This window comes from Anomalospiza imberbis, chromosome 11 (genome assembly GCF_031753505.1).
Source record: "Anomalospiza imberbis isolate Cuckoo-Finch-1a 21T00152 chromosome 11, ASM3175350v1, whole genome shotgun sequence".
Taxonomy (NCBI): Eukaryota; Metazoa; Chordata; class Aves; order Passeriformes; family Viduidae; genus Anomalospiza; species Anomalospiza imberbis.
Window position 1 is genome coordinate 8,481,241 of NC_089691.1, and position 25,614 is coordinate 8,506,854.

The 25,614-nt window shown below is 46.4% G+C and overlaps 2 protein-coding genes across 2 annotated transcripts; one reads left to right on the plus strand and one right to left on the minus strand.

Moving 5' to 3' along the window:
• The first annotated feature begins 43 nt into the window (after window positions 1-43).
• Window positions 44-7,643, plus strand: PPM1M (protein phosphatase, Mg2+/Mn2+ dependent 1M). The gene is made up of 10 exons (XM_068201731.1): window positions 44-258; window positions 1,224-1,347; window positions 1,948-2,202; window positions 2,699-2,811; window positions 3,783-3,867; window positions 4,167-4,285; window positions 4,698-4,761; window positions 5,620-5,727; window positions 5,930-6,078; window positions 6,341-7,643. The coding sequence occupies exons 1-10, from the start codon at window positions 44-46 to the stop codon at window positions 6,483-6,485; spliced, it is 1,377 nt and encodes a 458-aa protein (XP_068057832.1). The 3' UTR covers window positions 6,486-7,643.
• A 2,532-nt stretch (window positions 7,644-10,175) lies between these two features.
• WDR82 (WD repeat domain 82) lies at window positions 10,176-25,534 on the minus strand. The gene is made up of 9 exons (XM_068201733.1): window positions 25,274-25,534; window positions 20,349-20,446; window positions 17,403-17,469; window positions 17,111-17,210; window positions 14,965-15,081; window positions 14,050-14,205; window positions 13,856-13,925; window positions 12,030-12,172; window positions 10,176-11,852 (listed from the first exon to the last, which is right to left on the minus strand). The coding sequence occupies exons 1-9, from the start codon at window positions 25,432-25,434 to the stop codon at window positions 11,823-11,825; spliced, it is 942 nt and encodes a 313-aa protein (XP_068057834.1). The 5' UTR covers window positions 25,435-25,534; the 3' UTR covers window positions 10,176-11,822.
• Between the last annotated feature and the right edge of the window lie 80 nt (window positions 25,535-25,614).

Genomic DNA, 25,614 nt, shown 5'->3' on the forward strand with positions numbered 1-25,614 from the left:
GCGGGACCGCGGCCGGGCCGGGAGGAGCCGCACCTGCCCCGCCATGTCGGGCGAGTGGCTGCGGCGCTGGCGGCGGGGCGGCCCCGCAGAGCGCCCCGGCGGAGCCCCGGCAGCGGGGCCGGGCCCGCCGCCCCCCGCCCTGCGCTACCGCCGGCCCAAGTTCCTGCCCGGCGGCGGCGAGGAGGCCCCGCGGGGCGGGCGGGCCGTGCGGGGCGCCGCGCCCGAGCGGCCGCTGCCCTGGGGCGCGGGATACGCCGAGTGAGTGGGGCCGGCAGCGGGGCCGCTCCGGGAGGGGCTCCGGGCGGGGTGAGGGGCGCTGCCGGGTGCTGATACCGGGGAATAGTGCAGGTTTAGGGGGTGTGGAGGGTGCGGAGGAGCTTACGGGACTCCTGGCGGGGTGCCGGGGGCGGTCGCACCCCACCAGCCCTTGCTGCGCCCCTCGGCTGCAGCCGCCCCTGCCCGGAGTGGCCGCCCGCAGGCACAGATCGCCCTCCTGCACCATCTGCGGGCGAGGAGAGAGTGGCTTTCTGCCCCAGAGGAGGTTTGGCGTGGCGGTGAATGCTCCAGCCCGTCTCCGTCCCTGCCGGGGCCGGCGGGGACACCCCTGGCCACCCCCTGCCAGCCGCAGTGCCGGCTCCAGCGCTGTGACAAGTGGCCGGAGCAGCCCCGAGAGCAGCACCGCTCTTAGCAAAGTGTCTTTAAAGCAAAGGAAGGGGATGACCACGATTTTAGAAATCATTTGGTTTGTTTTTTTAAATGGCAGAGGGGATTAATCGGGCAGAACTCCAGCCAGGTGCTGTCCCCACATCCTGGCCAGACCGCGTCTTGACCCCATGGTGTTGGGATGGCACAGCGTGAAATGCAAGGAGAGCATGCTCCCATCCAGGGACAAACATTACCAAGGCTGGAAGGAAAAGCAAGGGTAGTGGTTCTGCAATACACTGTGTCAACAAGGAAATGGCATGGTGTGGGCTGCTGACGAAGGCTGCCTGAGGCCAGGGTGCAGGTCTCTGTGTCCCCAGCTGGGCTTTTCCCTCCCGCACATAAATGACTTACTATTTCATTCATCAGCAAAGAGATCCTTGAAAAGGGAGCAGGGAGCATGGGGCTGGAAAGGAGGGGCAAGCTGCAGCTGGTTGCAGGGGCTGCAGAGCAGCCAGCACAGCTGGCTGGGAGCAGGAGAGGTGCAATGTGTCCCCACACCTTACCTGGAGTGTTTGCAGGGTTATCAATGCTGAGAAGTCGGAGTTCAATGAGGACCAGGCAGCCTGCTGTCAGATCTCTGTCCGGAGGAGAGAGCCAGGCCTGGAGGAGGATGAGGAATGGCTGATCCTGTGCTCCACACAGGTATTGCCCCCAGGCAGGCTGTGCTCACCCTGCTGCCAGCCTTTTGCTGCCACCCAAGGGCGCAGGTTCAGGAAACACAGGATTGCTCCATCAGTACTACATGCCCACGTGCTGAAAGCCTTCTTTGGATGTATTTAGGGGACCCATGTACCCTGTGGCCAGCAAATACGTAGCTCTGTAAATGCCATTTCTACTTCCATGGCCCATGACTTGCAGCATTTGAGGTCATCCAAGCCCTCACCTTTCCTGTCCTCCCTGTGCTTTCAAGGGCCAGTGTGTCTTGCCATCACTTGGGCAGCAGCTTGAGCTGGGCATACAGGATGCTCTCACCAGGCTGTGCTGAACTTCTTGTGAAATGGCCCCATCTCCCCTAGTAGAGCACATGAGGGTGTGTGGTGCAAATCCAGATGCTCAGAGCTCAGGTGATGGGTCTGGCAGAGCAGCACATGAGCATCGCTTGAGGTCGAGGAGATTTACCAGTGGCAGGGAAGGGTAGCTGGGGTGGAAAAATCAGGCAAAACATACAGTGGCATCCTGGCTAAGAGCCTGCCATCTGTACAACCTCTTCAGCCCCTGTCTTGTCCCTCTTCCTCACGGCAGTTTCTGACTGGTCACTACTGGGCGCTGTTTGATGGCCACGGTGGCCCAGACGCTGCCATCATTGCCTCCAACTATTTGCACTACTGCATCAAGCAGAAGCTGGAGGAGATTGTGGGAGGCATCACCGAGGCCCAGCCCCCCATGCACCTCAGCGGACGCTGCGTTTGTGACAGTGACCCCCAGTTTGTGGAGGAGAAGCACATCCATGCAGCAGACTTGGTGGTGGGAGCCCTGGAGAATGCCTTCCAGGAGTGTGTGAGTACCCCATGCAGGGCACCAGTCCTGCTGGCCCAGGCAGCCACAGTCTGTCCCTCCCTGAGCCCTGGAAGGGCAGGGTCTGCAGTTCTGCTGCTCGCTGAGTGGGCTGGAACATTGGGCCAAACCTTTAAATGTGCTGAGATCACGCTGGGCCAGACCCCAAGGCCTGTGTCAGAGCTGTTTGTTGGCAGTGCTGACCCAGAGCAAAGCTGCAGTAGCTCTGTCCAATTCTGTAGCGCAGGCAGGTGGCTGTTGTCACACCCATACAGCATGTACAAGTCTGAGCTCTCCCCATCACCCTCCTAAAGCATCCATAGTCCAGGAGCAGCAGCTGTGTAGGCTGTACAGAAGCAACGTTGCCTGTTACTTTGCTGGTTTCCTGTGGCCCATCCACAGTCAGTTTTGGTTCTGGATTTCTGCTGGGAGGGATGAGACAGTGTGTAGAAAGCACACCCGAGATCACTCCAGTCTCCGAACTTGTTGAAACCAACAGGATGAAGTCATTGGCCAGGAGATGGAAGCTACGAACCAGACAGGAGGTTGCACTGCTCTGGCTGCCCTTTATTTCCAGGGAAAGCTCTATGTGGCCAATGCTGGGGACAGCAGGTGAGTCATAATAAAAGGGGGAACTTGCTGAGGATGAGAGCTGGGATTTAAGCAAGGTTTCCAGCATCTTACTGTCTTGGTTCAGCTGGGACAGAGTTCTAGAGAACACTGTTGAAAACCCACTGATGTTTAAGTTGTGCAAGCACTGCTCAGCAGCTGCTCAGAGTCAGGGACTTTTCAGCTTCTTACCCCACCAGCAAGGAGGTGTGGGGGGACAAGAAGCTGGGAGGGGACACAGCTAGGACAGTTGACCCCAAGTGACCCAAGGGATGTTCCAGACCATATGGCACCATGCTCAGTTTGTGAACTGAGGGGAAAGGTAGCCTAGGGCCACTGCTGGGGAAGTGGCTGGGCATCAGTCAGCAGATGGTGAGCAACTGCACAGTGCATCAGTTGTTTTCTATATTCTTACTCTTTTCTCATTATGATTTTCCCTCCGTTCCTGTCCTAATGAACTTTCTTTCTCTCAACCTACAGATTTTATTTTCCTTTTTCCCAGTTACCTGACCCATTCCACTGGGTGTGGGGGGTGAGTGAGTGGCTGTGTGGTAGTTAGCTGCCAGGTTAAATCACAGCTCTGATTTAATCCTACAGACAGTAAATGTGCAGCCCAGCCATCCCCCTCCTACCTGGCACAGGACCTATTGGAAGAAAGGTGCTCTCATGGCTTCTGGAACAGTTTGGGGATTACAAGGGACTAAAGCTGCCCAGAGACGGCCTTGGGGTGGTAATCCAGCAGCACAATCAGCCTGGCAGGTGTTTCAAAGTAAAGGGTGATTTCCCTCACTTGGCTGTGTCCCCCCCATTCCTCTAACAGTGAGCTCGACCACTGTCAAACCAGGCAAGCACAGTTCTCTGCTGCAACAGTGCAATTGAAATGGACTTATTTGAAATACAGTGGCATTTTTCAACAGTTTTGGGTGCACAGCTATTCTTTGGCACAGCTGAGCTTTGCCTCTTCCCCCTTGTAGGGCAATTCTTGTCCTGAAGGACAACATTGTGCCCATGAGCAGCGAGTTCACCCCCGAGTCAGAGAGGCAGCGAATCCAGCACTTGGTGAGTGAGTCCTTCCACAGATCAGACAATCCAGCTGCAAGCATCCCACTTGGCCAGAGAGGGCTTGTGGCAAGAGGACCTCTGGCTTTCCTTGAAGGCCACCGTGTGGCCATAATGTCAGCTAGAACTAGCCAGGGAAGGCTGGGGTAGAAATTCAGCCAAGTCTTTAGTATGGGAGATGTTCATGTCCTCACTGGAACATGCTTTGCCAATTCTGGTCTCCATTCTGCTGCTGGGAGTACCAGTCCTGAGGCAGAAGCAGAACCTGTCCATGCTCACCCCTCCATTCCCTCCTCCAGGCTTTCCTTTTCCCCAAGCTTCTGGATGGTGAATTCACCCGCTTTGAGTTTCCACGGAGGTTGAAGGGAGATGACGTGGGCCACAAAGTCCTGTACCGGGATTACTTCATGGAGGGCTGGTGAGTCCCTTCTGCCTGAGGGCAAGGCTGCAGCACAGGGCAGCTTCACCTGCTCACCCATGGGAAGCGAAGGGAGAAGGGGCACATCCTGCTAGTGAGAGCAGCAGCATGGTGGTAGAGAAGGATGCTGTGAACAGCTCCCTCCAAAGGACCAGGGCCCTGGCAGGGTAGTTAGAAAACAGTCAGTTTGGTCCTTCTGGCATCCATGGGCATGGGGCTGGTGCAAGCAGTCCCAAGCTGGTGGAGGTACAAGCTGGGGAGGAAGGGGAGAGTGAGGATCCCCTTGCCCCATCCTCAGTGAGTTGCCTGTGCATGGGAACACCACAAGGGTCATTCAGAGTCAAAATGCTCTCGCTGGGTTGTAGTATCAAGTCAGACAAATCCCACATCAACAGTGAATTCTCTGTTCCAGGGGGTACAAGATGGTGGAGAAAGCTGACCTCAAGTATCCTCTTGTCCATGGTCACGGGAAGCAGGTAGCTTAATGCTTTACACACTGGGAAGGCACAGGCAAGTCTTCTCAGTGTCCCTGTCACTCATGTCACACTCTGGGGCACTAGAGCAGACCTGGAGCTCTGGTGTTTGCCAGCACAGCACAGTCCCACAGCCTGGATACAGCAGCTTCCTTTGCTGCCTGGCTGGTGTAACCCAAAGCCCCCTGTAGCACCCTCCTCCAGAGTACAGCAGAGCAGACAGCAGCCCTGAGGGCTTGCACACGAGAACTCTATTCAGATGAGAACTTCATCTGCTCCCACTTGGGACTGTCTCCTTTAACTCTAGTGCCTTTCCCACAAACTGTCCTCCTCGAGGAAAGGCTGAGAAATGAGCCTGGAGAGGGAAGGAAGAGGTAGGGAGAAGCAGTGACTGCACCCATCCAGCATCTGCCTGCTGAGGGTGAGCAGAAAGTCCCATCACCTCCTCCGGCACTACGACCTACATGCCACCTCTTTTACAGAGTCAGTGCAGAATCTCCTTTGCCAGGACAAACAGACACCCCCAAACCAACCCAATTGTCTTTCTTGCCACCTCAAACCAAGAGCAGATGCCACCACGGGCTTCGTGAGGTTTGTAGCATTATGCAGAGCACATGTACTAACTCCAGAGCACACCAGGGGCCACAGAGAGCCATTCACAGTCAGGCTGTTTCCACACTCCCATCAGGCCATCATTGCTTCTCATCACTCCTCCATCTCCAACGTCTCCAGAGGCTGTTCTGGGTGATGCTTGGAGAAAGGTCCTAAAGATCATAGGCCCATAGATTAGTCGGGACAAGCCACACATCAGCCACTGCCCAGCCTGACGTTTCAATCCTGTTTTGCTTTGTTTGGGGCTAGGCTCGCCTGCTGGGGACTCTGGCTGTCTCTCGAGGTCTGGGGGATCATCAACTCAAGGTCATCGACACCAACATTGAAGTCAAACCCTTCCTCTCCTGCATTCCTAAGGTCAGTCACAGCACATGGGACTTGTAGGGTGGAATTAAACAAGCTGCTCCTCGGAAGGATGCATCTTTTAAAGACTTGGCAGGTCTTAGCATTTCTCCAAGCACCCTGGTCCCAGTGTGTCATCTCTCAGGGGAAGTCTCATCTCCCTGACCGTTCTGTTATATTGCAGGAATTGTCAGAGATTTACTCCTCTGCTTTCCAGGTGAATGTATTTGACTTTGCTCTGCATGACATTAAGGAAGATGATGTCCTCATCATGGCAACTGACGGCCTTTGGGATGTTCTGTGCAACGAAGAGGTGGCCCATGTGGTCAGGAGCTTCCTTGCAGAAAACAGGACAGATCCTCAGAGGTAATACCAGCTTTGACTTTGTTTTCCCTTCCAAAGAACCTGGTCAGACCTAAAGCTGAGATCCCACTGCTTCCAGGTCAGCTCTGGCATGACCACTCTTTTCTGTGACTTTGGAAACTGCCTGCTAATCAGTTCCCATCCTAAAGTAACAGTTACAAAGCTGATGTCTTAAAAAACCTTGTTGACAACATAAAGCCACATCCCAACTTTGTACATAAGTGGAATAGTTGCTATATTAGACCTTGCTTTTTTCTACCCACAGGTTTTCAGAACTGGCCAAGTGCTTGGTATGCAGGGCAAGGGGAAAGAAGAGAGGCCACCAGTGGATGCTGGATGACAGCCACGAGGCATCCTACGATGACATCTCCATATTTGTCATCCCACTACACAACAGGGAAGAGGACTGACTGTCAGGATGACACACAGCATTTCTGTGTTCCTTTCCTGTGGTGCCATTCAGCACCAGCCTGAGACTGAGGGACTTCTGCTGCACACATGTACACTCTCTTCCAGCAAAACCATTTGCAGTGGAACCTGAAATGCACAGCCAGCACTTGGCACAGGATGAACAAGATTAGTTCCTTAACAACATGCAAAAGAAGCACAGTGGGCAACAAATTACTCCCCTTTCTTATTGTTGGACCAAGGAGAACCTGCAAAGGGGGCCATGCAAACCAAAGGGCACTTTTCCTAAGATCTTTGCGGTACAGTGACACTCAAATCCATATTTCTACTGATCCCTCTCCCTTTTTAATACTGAACAATAAGGATCAATTGAGATCCAGACAGTCTGAAGAGCTGGCTTTTAATCAGACTTGAACTAAAAACTGAACTGGATGCATAAGCTAAAGCATCTCTCGTATCCGTTTGCTGTAACGTGAGATGTGCTGAAAACCTGGGAGCTGCTGCCAAGACAGCATTGGGCACAGCCGTGCCTGTGGCATGGGAATGCTGGAGCAGTAGCCCAGAGCTCTTTAGACAGTTGCCATTTGTAGGCAGCACCACCTCAAACCCAGAGGATGTAGCCAAGTGAAGCTTCACCCTGGTGTACAGAAGCCTCCAGTGCAGATAGGTGCCTTACTCTCATTTAAGAACACTGATGTGTGTTAGTAAGGTGTACAGATTTCTAACAAATCTTAATCCACACTTGCTGATACTTTCTCTATTCAGGTCATTTCTGATAGCAAAGCAGGTTTTGTAGCAGCAGCACTGATGAGAACCAAGGTGTTTCAGTGCATCAGCTGATTCAGTGGAAGAGCTCCGAGTAAAATAAAACCGGTTTGTTGCAATTTGGCTGCAGTGCTGAATTTCAAGCACTTATTCCAGCAGAAACACAGTGCAGCAGACACGCCAGAGTTGTCTTAAACTCTGAAGATCTGCTTCACAACCTGTTTATTAGCCAGGCAAATTCAGGTCTGGACAAACTTCCCATCTCCCCAAGTCCCCACTTTGGTTTTCATTATTCATTTCACAGGTTCCGGGATTCCCTAGAGAGGCAGCCAAACCCCAGTGTGTGTTTAAGTTCCCATAAGGATGAAAGTCCAAATAAAAGTACTTTGTTTTTTTTCCCTTGCATCTTAACTGTGGTGTTATTCCTGCTGGTGGTTTTACATAGATCTGGGCTGGAGGAAAAGAGCCTCAGAAAATCACTGGGGAGTTTTTGCTTTTAATTTGTCTTTGCTTGTCACCAGAAGCATCCCCTTACCAGAACTGCTGCAAGGGCTTGGTGTTGAAAGATTATCTCCAGCAGTGGGAGGAAATTCTGCCCCCCCCCCCCCCCAGGAAAGGGGCAGGCTTCTCACCTATCTGCTCATGGTGTAAGCAAGGGATAGAATAAAAAACATTTCTCTCCAGCTTCACTTTCCCTCCATCCTCTTAAGTTTGAGCTGAAAACAATGCATATGAGGATTCACCCATGGTAATGATACTGGCTGCTGTCCTCCCTTCAGTAGCTGTAATACATTTATATGCATTAACTGTAATGACCCAAGATTCCTGTTACTCAAATCCAGGAAGTTATTTTTTCACCTTGCTGAGAAAGAGCTCAGCTCTTCCATCTAGACCACAAGCTGCTGTGAACACCTCTTTACCTAGGGCACCATAGCTCCCTAAGTAGCTGTCACAAGGCTTCCCTATCCTGATACATTCATAGGCAAAAAAAAAACCCTCTTAAAATTGGCAATTTATGGAGGGGTAACTTCAAAGAAACTTCAAAGAATCACAATTTCCACTACAGAATTTCTGACTCTCCAAAACAAAGGGAGATTTAAAAAATGGATGAGTTTAACCTTCCCCCTCTTAAGAAAGTTGCATCACACTGGACAAACGCAGAATTTACAGCACTCAAGTGGTCTCTCTACAAAATATTTATTGGTCACAGCCACAACATTGAATTCTCCACATAGGTAGTATTTTGTGACAAAGCATAATTTGACTTTATGTATTTACACTCACTGGCAGATACCACCGAGGAGTCCAACTCCCTATAGCAGCTCACGACCAGAGACCAGTTTCTGAAAGGCTCACCAGGTTCCTGCCCCTGACCCAAAACCAAGGTGAAGTCTCTTAAAGTGCTAAAATAGCCAAGAGGCATTGGAAAAAGATACCCTGCTGCTTCCAAATTTGTCACTCCTGCACCCTCCAAAGCACAAAGGGCCTGGGACGCAAATCCAGGACCTGGAAGCTTCAATAAAGTAATAAAAATCTTTCAAGACTGACTTGGAGAATTACACCTGAAATCTCCTACAGCCCAGGCAGATGTGCTCAGCCAATACACTGCTTACTTAGACATGGGCTCTTGAGTCTCATTTCCCCCTTGTTTTGAAGAAAGGTCTTTACTTCATCCCAAAGAACACGGGGAGGATTTACATGTCGGATTTGGAGGGGGAATGCTGTTTGCTGCTTGGCCACTCTGTCAGACCTGGGAAGGCTGTTTTTCATCAGATCTGTTTCTCATTAGCTGGCAGCCCTAAAGAGCACAGGAATTGCAGCCCTGGGACTCCTAGAGAAGCACATAGATGCTAAAAGCTAAAAGCTTTATTCACCTTTCCTGTCCAACTGTCTGAAACACACAATCCTCACATTCTCTGACAACACTTGGCACATTCCCCTCTTTTAAAGCAAGATAGAAAGCACTCCATGCTAGATCAACAGAGATGTCTCTGCCTCCGTGGGTGACAGTGGGCCCTGGGAAGGCACTCAGCTGCCACCCTGAACGGAGAACTAGTGCTGCTTGCATGAGCCTGAACATCCCTCTTCACTCTAGAAAGCCAATGATGTGCTTGTGTTTATCCTCCTGAACCACTCCTCTGGTTTCCTTTTCCTTCAACATTCCATGCCACAACACACCACGTTTCACAACACTGCAAGCAGAAGAGAGCTGAACAACAACCTCTAAACAAGCGCTCAAAACCACATTAACAGAGAGCTTTTATAGAATAAAAGACTTCCAAATGTTTCCCTGTCACAATTAACAAGGAATACGGCCAAATGCTATCTGTTCACTTCCTCAGGCAAAAGACCTGAAAAACCTCCAAGATAATTTACTACTGGACGCTGAAGTTTGACTGTTAAAACACACTACAAACCCCAAATATCTGTATTTTACAAAGCACTGCAAATACCAACGAAGGTAAAATAGCACCAAACAGCCTAAAATGCAACACTGCTGAGTTAAAGTGACTGAGGCCCGAGAAAACCACCTCCCTTTGCATGGGGCAGTTTTATTTATAGGCAACGGTGGGACAGCACAGAAGAGGGGTGGCATGAACCTCTCATCTGCATCTCCTGCAGCAGGTCTGTGTGGCAGAGGGAAAGCATCCATCACCCTGCTGGAGGATGGTAAACTCACATGGCAGACCTGTGGTTAGAAATGCCCGGTGTGGCAGCAGCAGCAGAGCTACAACCACAGCACAGATCGAGCACCACGGTGTGAGCCTGCCCCGTGTGGGCAGTGCTCCTGCACTGCCACAGGCAAGTGCTGCAAGCTGAACCGAACCAGCAGCGCAGAAATGCTCAGTGCCCATACACAGCACCTTTCGTGGACAAGGACTGGGAGGAGACAAAAAAAAGGCAAGAAAAAGCAAAACAGAAACAGCTGTCCTACAAGGCATTTACTCTTCCAGGGAGCAATGATGTGAACTGTATACAGCTGAGATGAACTTTGCTGTAACAGGGGAACATCAGGAAACTGACCTTAGGAAAAGGCTCCAGCATAGTTTGCCAGTATGGAGTGGCCCTGGAGAGCAGAGAGAACACGCCTGTTACTGTCTTGTCACCTTGCCAGCTTTTCATATTTATGAGCAGGGAAGCACATGTGACTGGGCAGGGGAAAGAACAGACTTCCCAAGCACAAACCCAAGTGTGTTTGGAAAGGCAAGAATACAGTGAACACTACATTTTTGCTAGGCCTGTCCCAGCTTGCTGGTGGATGCATTCCATTGAAGCAGCATTTCAGGAAAAAGAAAGCGGAACTGGACTTGAAGACCAGCCTGCCAGCTTTTCAGTGCTACAAGCCCCTGAGGGAGGAGACCATGTCTCTCCCCATCTCTTTGCAGGGGCATTCCTTGGAGCAGGGCCACAGCAAAGCAGAGTCAGCACAGTCATACCTAAGATTTTTTAAATTCCTTTCTGAAGACACCATCTGACAAAAGATGCATTGCTCTTTGGGAGCTATCACCAAAAACCTGCAGACCAGTGCCAAACTGTGTGACTACCCGTGTCGGTTTTACCAATGAAAGGATAAAAGTCTAAGCCTGCTGTGGGATGAATTTCGTGGAGCTTATTTACAAACCAGGGGACAGAAAACTGCATCGGTGAAAGTAAACAGCCTAGACACCTCACATTACTGGCCCACATCATATTCTTTTATATCTAAAAGTAAAAAAATACGGCCCATTCCCACTGCCCACCCACCCCATGATATTTACAAGTAAGATCAGCCAAAATGGTACATAAAGAAGATACACAGGCAGACTGTGCTTTCAGTCTCAGTGTGGTTTCTCCATCTTCTGCTGACAGACTCCTTTATTGCTCGGGACACTGGCCGGACCTCAGCAGTGCTGTCTGTGCCTCCAAGATGTTGACACAGCAAACAGCAGGGAGGCTTTGGCAACCTCTGACAGTGGATGAAACCTGTGCAGTTGCACACTAAATTGCAAAAAAAAAAGGATGACAAGATGTATGAGGTACATTCACAGCTACCCACACTTCTGGTGCATGTTCCACTGCAAGAGAATCCAGCATCTGCCGTTTAAAACTGTCAGTGTTCACATTTGGCACAGAAGTATTTGCATCTGTGGACTGCAGTAAAACCAGAGATTGCAGACGTTAAAAACATGCACTTATGGAAAGGAACTGCACGCTCCACATTGGAACATCAATAGCCTTGTGCATTTACAGCAGGAAAACACATAATTACAGCTTTAAAAAATGCCACAAACATCTTGTAGATAAAACAGACTTCACGGCTCTAAGAAACAACACTGTGTCAGTTCCATCTTGGGCTAAAGCCTGCTGGGCGTGGACTGGAAGGTAAGAACTTGCAGCATAGTGCTTCTTGAGCGTGCCAGGAGGCCAAGAGGAGCAGTCCTCACAACGGAATGCTGTAGATAAAGGTAAGACATGGAAAATACGCAGGAACAGGAACACAGTCTAGGAGATGTAGGCAATTCCAAAACTATGCTTGCAATGACGTGCTGCTGTTAGCAGTATGGAGCCATCTGACAGCAGCCACAGTGCAGGAATTAGTCGTCGATAGTTGGCAACCAGAAGGCCTACAGAGGAGGAAAGAAAACATCTTTTCATGGCAGAACACAAATCTCTCCTACAGCACCCTGTAGGAGCTGCCACCTTCTGCAAGCACACATGGGAGGCACTGATCCTTCCAGATTCATCTCTGGAAGGGTCAGCGCCTCATGGAGCTCAGAGGAACTTAAAGCCCATTTCCTTACCATATTGGAGCATGCACTAGCAAAAGTCATGAATTTTGGATTGAACTGCAGACAGGTTATAGGACCTGTGTGTTTTCCATCTAGGACAGCCACCTTCATCCCACTTTCTCCATTCCAAACATGGATCTTCCCATCCTCCGAACCTGAAGATGAGAGTGGAAAGCAAGATATGAAAGATGCACGGGAGAGGTCAGCAGAGGAAAGGAAGAACCTTTTTTTTCTGTCAGAACTTTAGGAACAGGCAGGTCTCAACTTCATAACACAACCTTTAGAGTTCTCCAAGTGTCACAAGGACACATACAAAACATCATAGAGTTGAAACACCAATATCCATATGGCAGTTTTGTATCTTTGCACTGCAGAGACTTAACTACACAACAGGGCAACACTGAGGCAAAGATGTTAACTACTATCACCCAGTAGGAAAGGAGACCTGACACCTCCAGCTGTGGAGGAGAGACCCTGGCCAACCTGCACCAATGTGCAGAGGCCAAGTGCTAGGGAAAGAGTCATTGTTCACACAAGTTCTCAGTTCAGACACAGGTAAATGTCTCACTCAGTAGGCATAGAATCAAGCCAAAGCTTTTACCATGGAAGGTAACCAGATTTCAATGCACTAAGCCAAATATCAGAAACTCCCCTGGAGATATTGACTCTCCACATTACTATAATGGAACAAGTTTTTCACTTTAAAATTACATTTTTCAAACTCTGAGGCTGAGAACTTAGCCTTTCGGGAAAAAAATTAAGAAGCACAAGTTGCAACTTAACCATATGTAAAAACTGAACAGGAATAAGTGGTTTGGAACTTCTACTACTGCTTTAATTTGGAAGAGCACAACAGGAAGGTAAATATGTGCAATAAAGTGCTCTCCAGAGACAAACTAAACAAAAACCCCAGCCCTCTTCTCTGCAATCAGGAAGTTCTCAGCCAGAACAAAAGAAAAGAAGTTTTGCCAAGACCATCACTCATACAGGAAAAATGAGGATCTGGATATCAAATTACCACAAGGTTAAACATATTTGATATATCAGCCACAGAAATAAGAAGAAAATATAGAGTTCTAGGAAGGGGCAGCTTCACACAGACTCATCTGACTTGAGCCCAAAGGTCCTGTTGGGCAGCAGGTGACTGAAGTGCTCACTGTAGGGTGCCCAAGGTGCAGCATCAGGCTGTACAGGAGTTTCAAGCTGATTTTTGCCACCTGCTTCCCTCAGGAGTCCATCTTGCAGAAGGCAGGGGGAATCATACACTGGGAGCCATCAGACTGATGCCTACAGCTTCTATCAAGGGTTAAGAGCTTGTTCCACAGACATGGGGATTTTGAAGAGCCACACGAACAAACTGCAGCTGTCCCACAGTGTCACCAGTGAGAACAGCCCTGGGGGTGTACAAATGCACCAAGCTGCGAGACCAGTCACTCAAGCAGAAACATGTGCTTTGGTCATCAGGAAACAGGGGACGGCCACAACACAGCCACAAAACGCTGTGAGGCAGCACATGAGAGCGTCCTAGCCACAGGGAGAGGACCACTAACAAATTGTGTGACCGGTTTTCCCACATTACAAGAGTTTCCTTGTTTCTTATCTATTTTGGAACAGCATTTATATATAGGAAAACAAGAAAATACTTCTTGCAGGCTTTTTTACATTTCAGTCTACAGAACACTGAGCAATCTAACAAAACAGAACACTGTCAGTGCAAAGAAAGCTTACAGCTGCATTGTATTATTTAAATACATTCTGTTTCCCAACAGACACAGCTTTAGCCCTACATAACACGGCTAATTTCAGAGCACTGAAATTCTTGCCAAGAATTATCTTACCTATCATGATGAACTGAGAGTCTGGTGTGAATGATGCCTCCAGCGTGACAGCCTTACTATTGTTATAACCCTATGGCACAAAACAGGAGAATATGTAGTAGAGAGTGTGTCCACAGCAATCTCACAACCCAAGGGCACCTGCTCCCCAAACTGACACCAGGTTTTCCAGCAAGTACCACAGGCAGCAGGCTCACCCCAAACGTGTGCAAGACAGCTCCTTTGAAGGCATCGATCAGCCGAATGAAGCCACCGTTCGTGGAGATGAGGATGAGTTTCCCATCATTGCTGAACTTCAGGCCTGTCCACTCACACGTTCGGTCATATTGCATCTTAAACGTAGCAAATGGCCCCTGCAGAGAGAAAATGGGAAATGTGAGGAAGACTGTTTGTTCATATTGCTGGTAACAAGAATCTGCTTTTAACCTTAGCACAGGAAAACAGTTCAGATTTTTTAAAAGAAAATCCTTGGCCCTAAGATACCAAAAGACAGTGTCAAGGTAAACATATATCTACACGTATAAGTTTCAACATATGAATCTAGTTTCCAAAACAAAAAAAAAGAGTGCAATAGGCTGTTTCAATCCAACAGTTTCATACTCTACCACAATCAACAGCAGAAATTAAATTAAGGTAGGAGTAAGTTTTCGAACAAGGCTGCTAAATGAAATTAGAGAAAGAGTTTGAGCCAGTGTAATAATCATCTGAGTTTTGAAAACCATGGACCTAACTATGCTCAGTGCTTATTCAGTTCAGCTGCCCACACCAGTAGAGTTTCCTTTGAAATTTCCATCTTTTCTGACAGTCCTGGCTCAATCTTTGCCAGCGATCTTCCAGAATAAGCAGCAAGGAAAGAAAGGCCAAAACCGCACAACAAAGAGCCTAAACTGCAGTTTGGAGCAGGCTCAAGAGTTAGCACTTGAACATTGGTTAAGAGTGTTCCTCAGGATTTGTATCTCTGTCCCTGAGATTTGTGCTTACTGAGAACTCTCTGGATGCCAAGGAGGCAGCCAGACACTAAGCTTGAGTACACAAATCCAGCCTCTGAGCACTGAGTTTAGATTACCTCTTGCAAGATAAAAGCTGTAAGAAGGGAAGTCGGGGTACCTCACCTTGTCAAAAGAACGGAGATCATAAAGCTTCACCATTTCAGAATTGACTCCAGCAGCAAAAATCAACCCTTCTGGGTCAAAAGAACACACTGGCTTCCCTTGGAGATGCATTAAACCCTAGAAATAGAAATAGCCAGAATTATTTTCCAAGACTGATGCTCACATTTCTACCACCCCTCTTTGAGTCCACTGTCAGCAGGACAGCACACTAAGGGTGGAACAAATTAATTTCAATTGTAAATACTGAGGTTTTACAAAGGTTCAGAACTCAGCTTTCTCAACTTCAGGTCATCATATATGTCTTCCAATTTGCTTCAGTGACAAAGTTTACACCAAAACAAATCAAAAACTCATTCTAGGTGTCATGTACTCCAGAAGTCCCCAGAGAAGGGAGGTTCATATGGCTGTGTTAATAACCATACCAGGCAGCACCACAAAACACTGCTGCTGGGATCAACAGCAATGCTCTACCACTTATGGCTGCACAAGAGGGAAAAAAAAGTACTTTGAAAGCAAGGGATTATCACTGCTGAGCTTTACATGCCTGTTTAATGAAAGCTCATACCTGTTGGAAGCCATTAGAAGCCTTACATATTAAAATTGATAGGTTACTACCAGTGCTTATTTTTAATGTTACCTTTTCCTTAAGTCACATAGTAGAAAACACTTGAGAAAGTTTGTTAAAAGCCAACAAAATATGTGATCTTCTGTATCCTGACTAGCAGTCTGTGCATGTTAGTCAAACATTTTCATGAACTGCATGCACATAAACAAGAAAACATCTTTGATTAAATCTGTAACACAAGTAACAAGTTTCTACATTTTTATTTCTTTCTGCATTCCTCTTCAGGTAAATCTAGAGATTTTACTACTTCTCTTCTTTCCCTCGTAGGTCAGTTTTCCCTGTGGTCTCTGAAGGTGAGGCAGAGAGCTCAGCCAATGCTCAGGGCCCTGGTGAGTGGGCCAGCTCTGGTTTCCCGGGAATATCTCCAGGCAGTATGGCTGCCATCTCACGGGCCAACTGAAAACTACAAGTAACACTTCCTCAACCTGTTTCCCAAACTTGGCTGGATGCAGCTTCCAGTTATAAGCCCAAGTTTTACCATTCTTACAAGTTCAGGCATTAGCAGAAGTCACAGAATTGCTACTGCACTTACAACCCTGTCTCATCTGCAGCAACTTGGAGATGGAGATTCGTCCCAAGGGAAACCTACACGCTTGAGTTAAAGGCATAGTCTCCCAAAAAAGCAGAATTAAGAAAAAAAATAAGAAAATGCTTGGATTGAAGAATGATAAAAACATTTTGTAAGAAATGTAACCTTTTTCTCTCTCTTTCATTTACAGTTCCATCATCTGGTACAAGCAAAGAGCCCTCTCTCATAAGCAAAATGGTCCCAGAGCGATGGGGAACTCTGAGAGCACAACACTGTGTACCCAGATACCAGGACAAAATAAACAACTCAGCACCACTAGAGGTGGAAATTTTACTTCCAGTCTTTCATTCCTGCAACTGCTGCCAGTTCTTGTATTTTTTTCATCACTTACAAGCCTGCTTCCACTAATAAAAGTAAATTATTCCAGCAAAATAAGTAAACAAAAAGAGTTTTGCTGTGTTGCTATTGAGTCAAACCTGCTCACAAACAGTTCTGATCAACAACAGAGGTGATGCAAGGAGGTGGCAGACCATATGGCTGCTGTGCTACTTTACATCACCAGTTTCTTCATCTAATTTAATTGCATCAAGGCACTAATTTTAGACACACACTCAAACACTCGGGTAAGATGAATTCTCAACACAGGAGGGATGCCAGCTCTGAGAGAACACCCTCTGCATAAGGTAGCAGCCTGATGAACAAGCTGATGACACCCAGCCCTTCTCTTGTTTCATCAGCTGTGGGTGTTATTTCTTGCCCTCCCCAGTGTCTCTCCAGCAGAGATACAGGTGAGAGTAAGTGCTGTTACACAATGTGACACACACACACGCTGCACAGAGATTCCTGACCCAGGCTCCTTCAGGAACGTGTCAACATTAAATCAGCAGCACACACTTCTGGCAGTATTTTTAGTTTGTTACAAACACACATCCATTTTTTTATTCTTCCAACTGAAAATTCAACACATTGTGCACATGAATTTTATAACCTACCTGGCAATTTGGAGAGCGGAGATCCCAAAGACGAATAGTTTTATCCAGAGATCCAGAAATAAAAGTATCATCCACTGGAGACATTGAAAGAGCAACCACTCTGCAATACAGAAACCCACATGCATCAGAGAAAAACCAAAGAAGTGAATGCAACAACACCCACCCCAACAGTTGTGTAAAAAACCCATAACTGAACTAAGCAACAAGCAGCATGAACCAAGTGCAATGGAACTCAAGCCCATTACCACTCTTATTTCAATTTCTTCTGTCCTATCCCCAAGCCACATCTCACCGTTTTGTGTGCCCCGGGAAATACCGAATGTATTTGTTGTCATGCAGGGAGAGGTATCGGATTGTGTCTGAAACATAAACAAACCATAAGCTTTATTAAACCACAGGCCCAAGGTTATCTGAAAGAGATCACACAGTAACTTGCTCCCAAGAGCAACAGTAATCTCACCACAGTGCTTAAGTCTGGTCATTTAATTTCAAGTAAGACTTCGAAAGAGAATCAAGTTAGAAACAGATATAAACCAACTCAGTTCTTAAGCAGAACTGAAAATTAGGCAACCGGAAAAGATACTTCCCACAGTCTGAAGTCATGTTAAATTTTAAAAACATCTGTCATGTGATTTATACAAGGTAATTTCAAAGGTGCTAAAATTTAAGTAGCAGCAGGTTTTATTCCATTGCTCTCACAAAATGGAGAGTATCAAATTTACAGAGTTAATGCTACCACTTTGTATTGCTTTGCAGCATGACTATTGCTCTCTTTCCTACATACACATTCAGCAAACAAATCTCCAACTAAGCAGTACACACAGGAAATGTACAAATTCTGGCACTCAGCTAAAGATAAAACCATAACTTCAAAGCCAGGACAAGATCATTAAAAACTAGCAAATCTCTCTTCTTTTTGTTTAATCTGACAATCAACAACTTCACACTTTCTCTGCACTAAGCTCTAAGAAGAGGACAGAGTAGTCTAAAGCTTAGTGCACTTCAAGCAACCTTAAACGTAAATTGAATAGATGAGAGCAGCAGCACAACATTTCTCAAGTGCCAGTTTTATCCTGAGTATAGGTGAACATACCAAGAGCAGCCCACTACTCTGGAAGATGCTCTTGAAACTTCCTCCCCAAAATTAAAAGAAATCCTTCTAAGAGGAAACAATTAATGAAAGACAGAAGCCACTTTTTAATCTTTATGTGAAGACTCTGTACTGCTGGAACAACCAGTCCTGCTGAGGGTCAAGGACATTTTACTTTTGACTCAGAAGAACATGTGCCAAGAGGATGCAACATGAACTGGGCGTTTTGACAGTCAGAGGGGCTACTGTGTTCAGAATGTTTTGCAAGGCTCATTCAGCAAAAGTTTCTATCTGTGAAAAAATTATCAAGTTCTCATTGTTGCCTGAGGTTGCTCATCAAGCTGAGATCAGAGGTCTAAACCACCCTCCAGTATTTGAGAAGCAAACTGAAGCTGACTGAACGAGCTGGAAATGTGGTACTGGTGACAGTTCTGAAAAGCTCTAAGTAACCTGCAGCGATTATCCAAAATATAAATCCCTAACACCAGTGTCACATCCCACATTGGATAGAACAAACATGCTTCGAACTTGCTATTAGGATTCATCTCTAGTTTCCTGCATGAAGTGTCATTACCTGATCTCCGAAGTATCCATGCAGAATTCCATCCTCCTTTGCTAAAGAGGAAGCACTGGGCAATTGTGCTCCTTTGTGATCCTCACTGCTGGCAGTGCTCTGTCCCAGGCAAGGCAGTGGCCTGTACAGTTATCTCCTGTACCGGGTGGTATCATAGACCCTCAAACTGTACAAACTACTACCTCAGCCTGGAATCAGGCAACAGGAATTAAGTCCAGAGGCCTTGAGGAAATCTTCACAAGTAGATTGGGAGCAACAAAACATTCAACAGAAAAAGCTTGCAAACAAGCACCAGCATTCCTACAGAATGTTCCTGAGGTAATTTTCCCTCCCAATACCTGCAAAACAGGTTAATACAATGCTCCTTGCCCATGACCACATGCATTAGGGACTACAGAGTACCTGGACTCCTACAGAACACACTGTTGGTTTTATTAAGGTTACAATTTGTAACAGCAACAAACATTCTCACATTGTCTCTTTTTCTCTTCTAATTAAGTGTTCACCATAATGCTACCCTGCAGCAGGAAGACTTAAGTCTTAAGGCTTACCAGTGCTTATAAACAACAACTCAGTATTCAAAATGGCATTAAAATGCTTCATTTAAGCATTAACTGAAGTTTAATTATTATTATTATTAACTTTAATTAAGTTAATTATTACTTATTGTAAATTAAATAACAGCCAAATAAAAAATGTGACATATAGTAATAATATAATTAAGAAAACAAGTAGGTTCTGAAACAGACTAAAAAGGCACATGCTTCCTGTGACACTTTTAAACTTTTTACACCATTAAATCCAATTCTGGGGGAGACTTCCTTGTTCCTCTAGTTTCAGGCCCAGCTTGCTCTAGTTTAAACCAACTTCCTAACTCTTTACTTCCACCTTCTCTAAATTCACAGCCTTTGCAATTCCTTTAGCAGCCCAGCACACATCACAAGGCACTAGCATCTCTACTGTTAAGTTTCATCTCTGCAAAGGAAAAACCCAACCAAAACCTCTACTAGAGAAATTATGAGTCTGCAAGTACAATATTAAAATCCATTTGTGAAGTGCTGTGCTAACGGACAAGGTCATTGCAAAATTCTCAGACATTAACTACAACAAACAAAACTAAGACTGAGCTCTGTGACCTCCTCCAGGCTTGGCTGGTGATCTGTTGAGTTACCTGAAGCTGCTGCCCACCCTTCCTCTGCAGCTGAGCTGTGCAGCAGACAGAGCTGTGGCATTCGGCCCAGCTGCTCCTTCCACCTCACGTAAGAAATGAAGGTGCAGAGGCCAATGACAGCACTGACACCGACACCAACTCAAGAGCACAATGAGGAACCCAAGTTTCATCTCCCTAACAATGTTTAACCCTCAGTTATTGCAGCAGTGAATGAACATGTAAGGAAGCTCAAGGGACTAGCGCCAAGCTGTGCATTAGTGTTGGACATTAATTTCCTCCTCTGCCTCTGACAGAGTTCTCATCACTGAAGAGTTGTTACAACGTTTTCCCAAATCTTTAGCACTAATTATCCAGACATGTAGTGTAAGGAGATTAATATACTCCACTCCAGAAGATGACTTACCATCTATTTTGTTGGAGCTGTACACAACAGTGTTGGCAGCATGTGTGTATCTGATGAGGTCCACTCCATACTTCTTACTGTACAGGGTCCTCTTTGGTCTGTCAGGAGGAAGCAGAAATAAAATTGCAATCTTGGCCACAAAAATCTCAAAACAAAACTCACATCAACAAGACCTGTTCCCACTGAGGCACTGCACGATTGCTTCAAGAAGTCAGATGTTTTTATACAAAGAAAGAAAAGCTTTTGCATTTTATTTTCAAACAAGGATCTTGTAGTATCTCCAAAACTATCCCTAGGCTTGAGGAGGTCTCTGTAACACCTGCTAAATGCATGCGTCTCCTCCAAAAATTCCTTCTCCTATGACATCTACTGCAAAAAGAAAAGGAGGAGCTACCATAATGAGCACAGCAAGCAGCACTGCCTTACTGCGCCCTTGCCCATTCAAATCTCCCACTCATCTGCTGCTTATTTTAGATTAAGTATAATTTGTCTTTGTTCTCTGTTACTTTAAAACCTAGAACAGGGTGTCTCGTTCATGGGGTATTAACCCAAACACATCTATATACCAGTCATCTATAACAGACATAGTAACATAGGGACTTTTCCAAACCACTGCAGAATTATACTTGTGTCCGATCTTAGGGAAAGAAACTCAAATTTAACATTTTGCAACAGAATAAAAAATCCTAGTGAGAGCAAACACAACCTACAGAACTGGGTTTCTGGGAGTCTGGTAAGCAGGTAATGCACTGCAGTACTAGAAATTCAAACTGCAGAGTAAGCTTGGAAGCAGTTGGCTAACAAGGGTATCTCACAGCAGTGATGCCTGTTTGAGCAGTGCAAGGTCTCCACCAACCTCCTTCCCCTTTCATCCCCAGCTGAGGAAGCACAAAGGTTTCAGAGCTGGGCAGTGGACCAGCAAGGATACAGATCAACATCAGAAATGCCATCTCTTCCGAGAGCTATTTTTATTCCAGAGACTCATAACTCTGGTTATTACACAGGCCCACAAAATATTTTACCCACACAACGAAAGACAAACAGCATGGGAACGGAAACAAACAGCAGGAGCAGTCAAAATCAATACTTCTGCCAAGAGAAAAGTTTGTCAGACTACACCTCAGACAAGGTATTCCTATTATGCTGGACTTTTTCCTTTCTTCATTAGCTCAATCTGACACACCCATACAAGAGCACAAGTTGGAGACTTTTCATATCAGAACAAAACCAGACATTCATTCTTGAGTATTAATCCTCAAACAGCAGAAGCCATAGGGCTTTGACTTCAAACAAACTTGCTGGAGTCAAGTTCCCATGATGAGAAAGCCAATGCAGCAAGTGCAGTGAAAAGCCACACACCACCTGTACCACAGACCAAATCTCAACTGATTCTTCCCCAGTAACTCCAGCAGTTTTTAAATCGTTCTTCAGATCCAAACATGCTACACATTGAAAAAGCACACCTAATTTACATTTTGACACACTGTAACATTATGCATGATAGACTTCCCCACACTGCTTTCTGAAGTTACCTCACCCATGCTGCTGACCAATCTGGTGGGAATAAAACCTAACAACAAACCAAGAAAAAAACCTAATCTCAAAATATATTATATATATTAGATTCTCCCACGCCTAGTTTGGCTTTTCCTTTTCTATTAAAAATTTAAACCTCAGACGATCTATTTAGAATAAATTAACATAGAGACAATAAAGATCAACAGACAAAAGCACATTTACCAAAAAGAAGGAAAAAGAGTTCTGTGTTCTATGAAAGGTGAAGTTTTCATGTAAACTGATAAAAACAGAAGTGTGTCACTGCACACAAGACCTGCTGCCAGTCAACTATTTTAAACACAAACAAGAAGACTAAGTACTTTTTAACAACAAATCACAATCACTAAAACAATTCTAAGGTCAAGGTCAATCTATGCAGCCCACCTACAAAAAAAGCTATACTGACAAAGAAAAATACAAGATCTCAGGCAAATTTGCTATGAAGATGAAACAAAACACAGGAAAGGTTTGCAATATCATTCATGCCTTGGTTTGAATCACTGCTGCTGTGGGTAAAACATCACCACAACCAGGAACATGGGTGTGCCCAGCAAACGCCACAGTAAAGCAGGAGTCCAGATCTGTCACTTTATTTGTTTCAATAACACAATATTGATATACACTAAATCACAAGCTAAACCCTCACTAGAGCACCATTCCATCATAGCAGGGTCACCAATGCAGCCAGGCTGTTCCCAGCCTCAGGGATTGCTGTACATCCCAACACACAACTGTCCTGCAAGTTCTCACAATCCTTCCTCAAGTCCAAACAGACTCCAGTGATGACTCTTAGTCATGCTTCTGAGCCAGCCTACTGTGGAGGGATTTGGTGATGCAGGATGGGCTAAAAATTTAGTAACAGTTTAGTTGCTTGCACACTTTGAAATAGAAATGGAATCTCAGGACCAAAATTATTGGATGCTTATGTCAGTTGCATAAGCCCAGAACAATACATGATAAGGAGATAATCTTGTCCTGTCAGCCCCTGGCTACCCAGCACTATTTCAACTGTCCCGACACTGTCAGAAGCTGAAGTTCACCAAAATGGGGCTGGGCACACTTTCATAGAGCTGTGCAACTCATTTAGGTGCAGCAAAACAAAGCAAAATAGGTGAGGATACTCCTAAAGTACAACCAAACATTTTAATTTTAATTCCATCAGCAGAATTGCTCATTAACAGAGGACACACACCAGATTTTCCCACTTTTACACAGGGAAAGGCATTAATTTTCAGGCCATTTGATGAAGTAGGGTAACCTACACTGAACCCCAGTAAGCAAGACATTTAATTTCCTCCTGGCCATTATATCTAAGCAGGTGAGAGTTCCAGGCTCTTGAAATTATGATTTATAGGAAAAAATAAACCAACTACAAGCCTGAAACTGCCAAAACAATGATCATTCAGAGACTAAAATACTATCTTCACACGAATTTTGAGTGACAAATAGTTCAAAGTAAAACTTTCCAGGTTAGAGAACAACTGCATCCTTAGCTACCCCTAAAAATGACAGTAGATAGTGCATGAGAAGCTTTCAAATAATTTTAAAATTTTATAACCGCCAGAGAACTGCATCCTGACACAGAAGTTACCTTGAAACTGCTCTCATTGCCCTGCAGCACTGCAGTAGAGGACCACTGATCTACATTTAACTTAATTAAGGCAAACCCTCTGACTATAAAGCACATCAGGACTAGATAGAGATAGGAATTAAAGGGCCAAATGCCTTCCAACCCATCAAACTATTCCTTACAAGTTTGAAAGGGGAAGAGCAATCAATACCATCTGCATTAACATCACTCAGCCCTGCTACTACTGTATATAATTAAGATCTGGGATACAATCCATGGCACACTCCATATGTATAGAGTTACCTGCTCTTACATAAATAAAAATTAAATGTTTGCACATCAGAGTTCATTCTAGCAGATGGGGAACACCAACAATTTTAATGTGTAAAGCAATCAAGCTAAACAGAAGTCTAAAATAATATATGATAGGTGGGCCACAAAATTACCAGAACATGTAGGAGGCAATCTTTCCTCCCAGCAAGTATGATGTCTTGGCCTGGCTGGAAAAGCAAGAGGGTTAGGAATACCCAGTTTACTAGAAAAGATATACATCACCGACATATCTCTGTCTTGACACTCCCAAGCCATTTCTTTTTCATTCCCTCATTACCCTGACTTTCCCCTCCCTGTCCTATAATACACGCGCTTGTTTTCCTTTCAAGTTCCGTGTGGATGTGATGTTTCCCAGTGCTAACTTTACAAAAAACCCAAGAACAAGCAACATCTCTACAACAATAAGCACATGTAAAACATAAAATCTGAAAGAATTTAAAGCAGACAAACGCACACTTGTATAGAGTGTGAGAAAGTACAGAGAAATATTTTAATGGCATAATGACACCATTTGGCTCAAATTGTTTCAACACTCACAGACTACAAACGCCCTTGGTGTAGGTTTCCATCTTCTGAACAGGAGCACCAGACCTCAAGTGCTCTGCAAATTTCTGAGAGTTTATCCGAAAATCAAGATGAACACCATGTGATCAATGGTAGAAGATAAAACCGGACAGTCAAAGGAGAAACAGAAACACACCCTCAATTCATTACCCTTGGGTAACAGGAATCAATCAACACCCTGATCAAATACATCTAAACAGACAATGTTTAAAGACACAGGCAAATCACACCTATTTTAACTGTGTTTTACAGATAAGGACACAACCAGAGAAAATTACTTAAAACACAGAGGACCACGTTTGCCTGCAGCGATCCAAGACACCACTAAGGAACTGGGTTTTATGGAAAACACCATCAGGTTTTTATAGTTGTAGTGATACACGCCACATCATCTGCACCTTTTGGCTTAAAGCATTTAGCAGAGAAGTTACACTCAAATGAGGCATTAAAAGGGCACGGCTGCACATTGCTCGCAACAACCGCTTCTCTTAATTAGGGAGATTTGAGCCCAGAGAAGCCCGAGAAGTCAGTTCCATACTTGCAGCAATCTCGAGACTTGGAAATGCGACCAGACTGAACCCTTTAGGCTTAGCAACTGTTCAGCTCTCACAGAAGTGAACTTTCGCTTACACTTAGGAAATTATCACCACTGTCTCCAGCCTACCAAGATAACAAGTACACCCGCAGAGCAGGCAAACGCACGCTGCTGCCATCCCTGCCGCTGGGATTCTACGCAGAAGCCTACGCTAAAAAACAGCAGGAGAGAAGCTCAAGCTAAAGCTCACCGGCCAGATCTGCCGGCACAGCTTATCCCCAGAGGCCACCGTGGGCAGTCGCCACGGCCGCTCACCCCCCCGTGCCCCAGACGCCGAAGGCCGCAGCCCCCAGCCCCGCCACTCACTTGCCCTCCTGGCAGTCATAGAGAACGATGGAGTCATCGTCGCTGCTGGAAATGACGGTCTCGCCGTTGGGGCTGAAGTCGAAGCAGTTGATCTTGTCCGAGTTCTCGCGGAAGACCTTAGCCACGCGGAAGCTCCGCAGCACGTTGTCCGTCAGCTTCATCCCGCCCGCCGGGCCGCACCGAGCGAGGGCGGCGGCGCTGAGGGCAGCCGGGCGGGGCTGCGGGCGGTGGCGGGAACGGCCGGTCCGGGCGGGGCGGGGCGGCCAGGGGCGGCCAGGGGCAGTGCGGGGCCGTGGGGGGCGGCGGAGGGCGGCGGGCTCGGCGCGGTCAGGCCGCGGAGA

Excerpts from the sequence above, each read along its gene's own strand:
- WDR82 (XM_068201733.1), bottom strand. The coding sequence starts at position 25,434 with ATGAAGCTGACGGACAACGTGCTGCGGAGCTTCCGCGTGGCTAAGGTC. Across the intron at positions 20,447-25,273 it reads TATGACTGCCAGGAGGGCAA|ACCAAAGAGGACCCTGTACA; the intron begins GTGAGTGGCGGG and ends TCCTCCTGACAG. Across the intron at positions 14,206-14,964 it reads ATCTCCGTTCTTTTGACAAG|GGGCCATTTGCTACGTTTAA; the intron begins GTGAGGTACCCC and ends TTCTCTCTGCAG.
- PPM1M (XM_068201731.1), top strand. The coding sequence starts at position 44 with ATGTCGGGCGAGTGGCTGCGGCGCTGGCGGCGGGGCGGCCCCGCAGAG. Across the intron at positions 2,203-2,698 it reads AGAATGCCTTCCAGGAGTGT|GATGAAGTCATTGGCCAGGA; the intron begins GTGAGTACCCCA and ends TGAAACCAACAG. Across the intron at positions 2,812-3,782 it reads GCCAATGCTGGGGACAGCAG|GGCAATTCTTGTCCTGAAGG; the intron begins GTGAGTCATAAT and ends TCCCCCTTGTAG.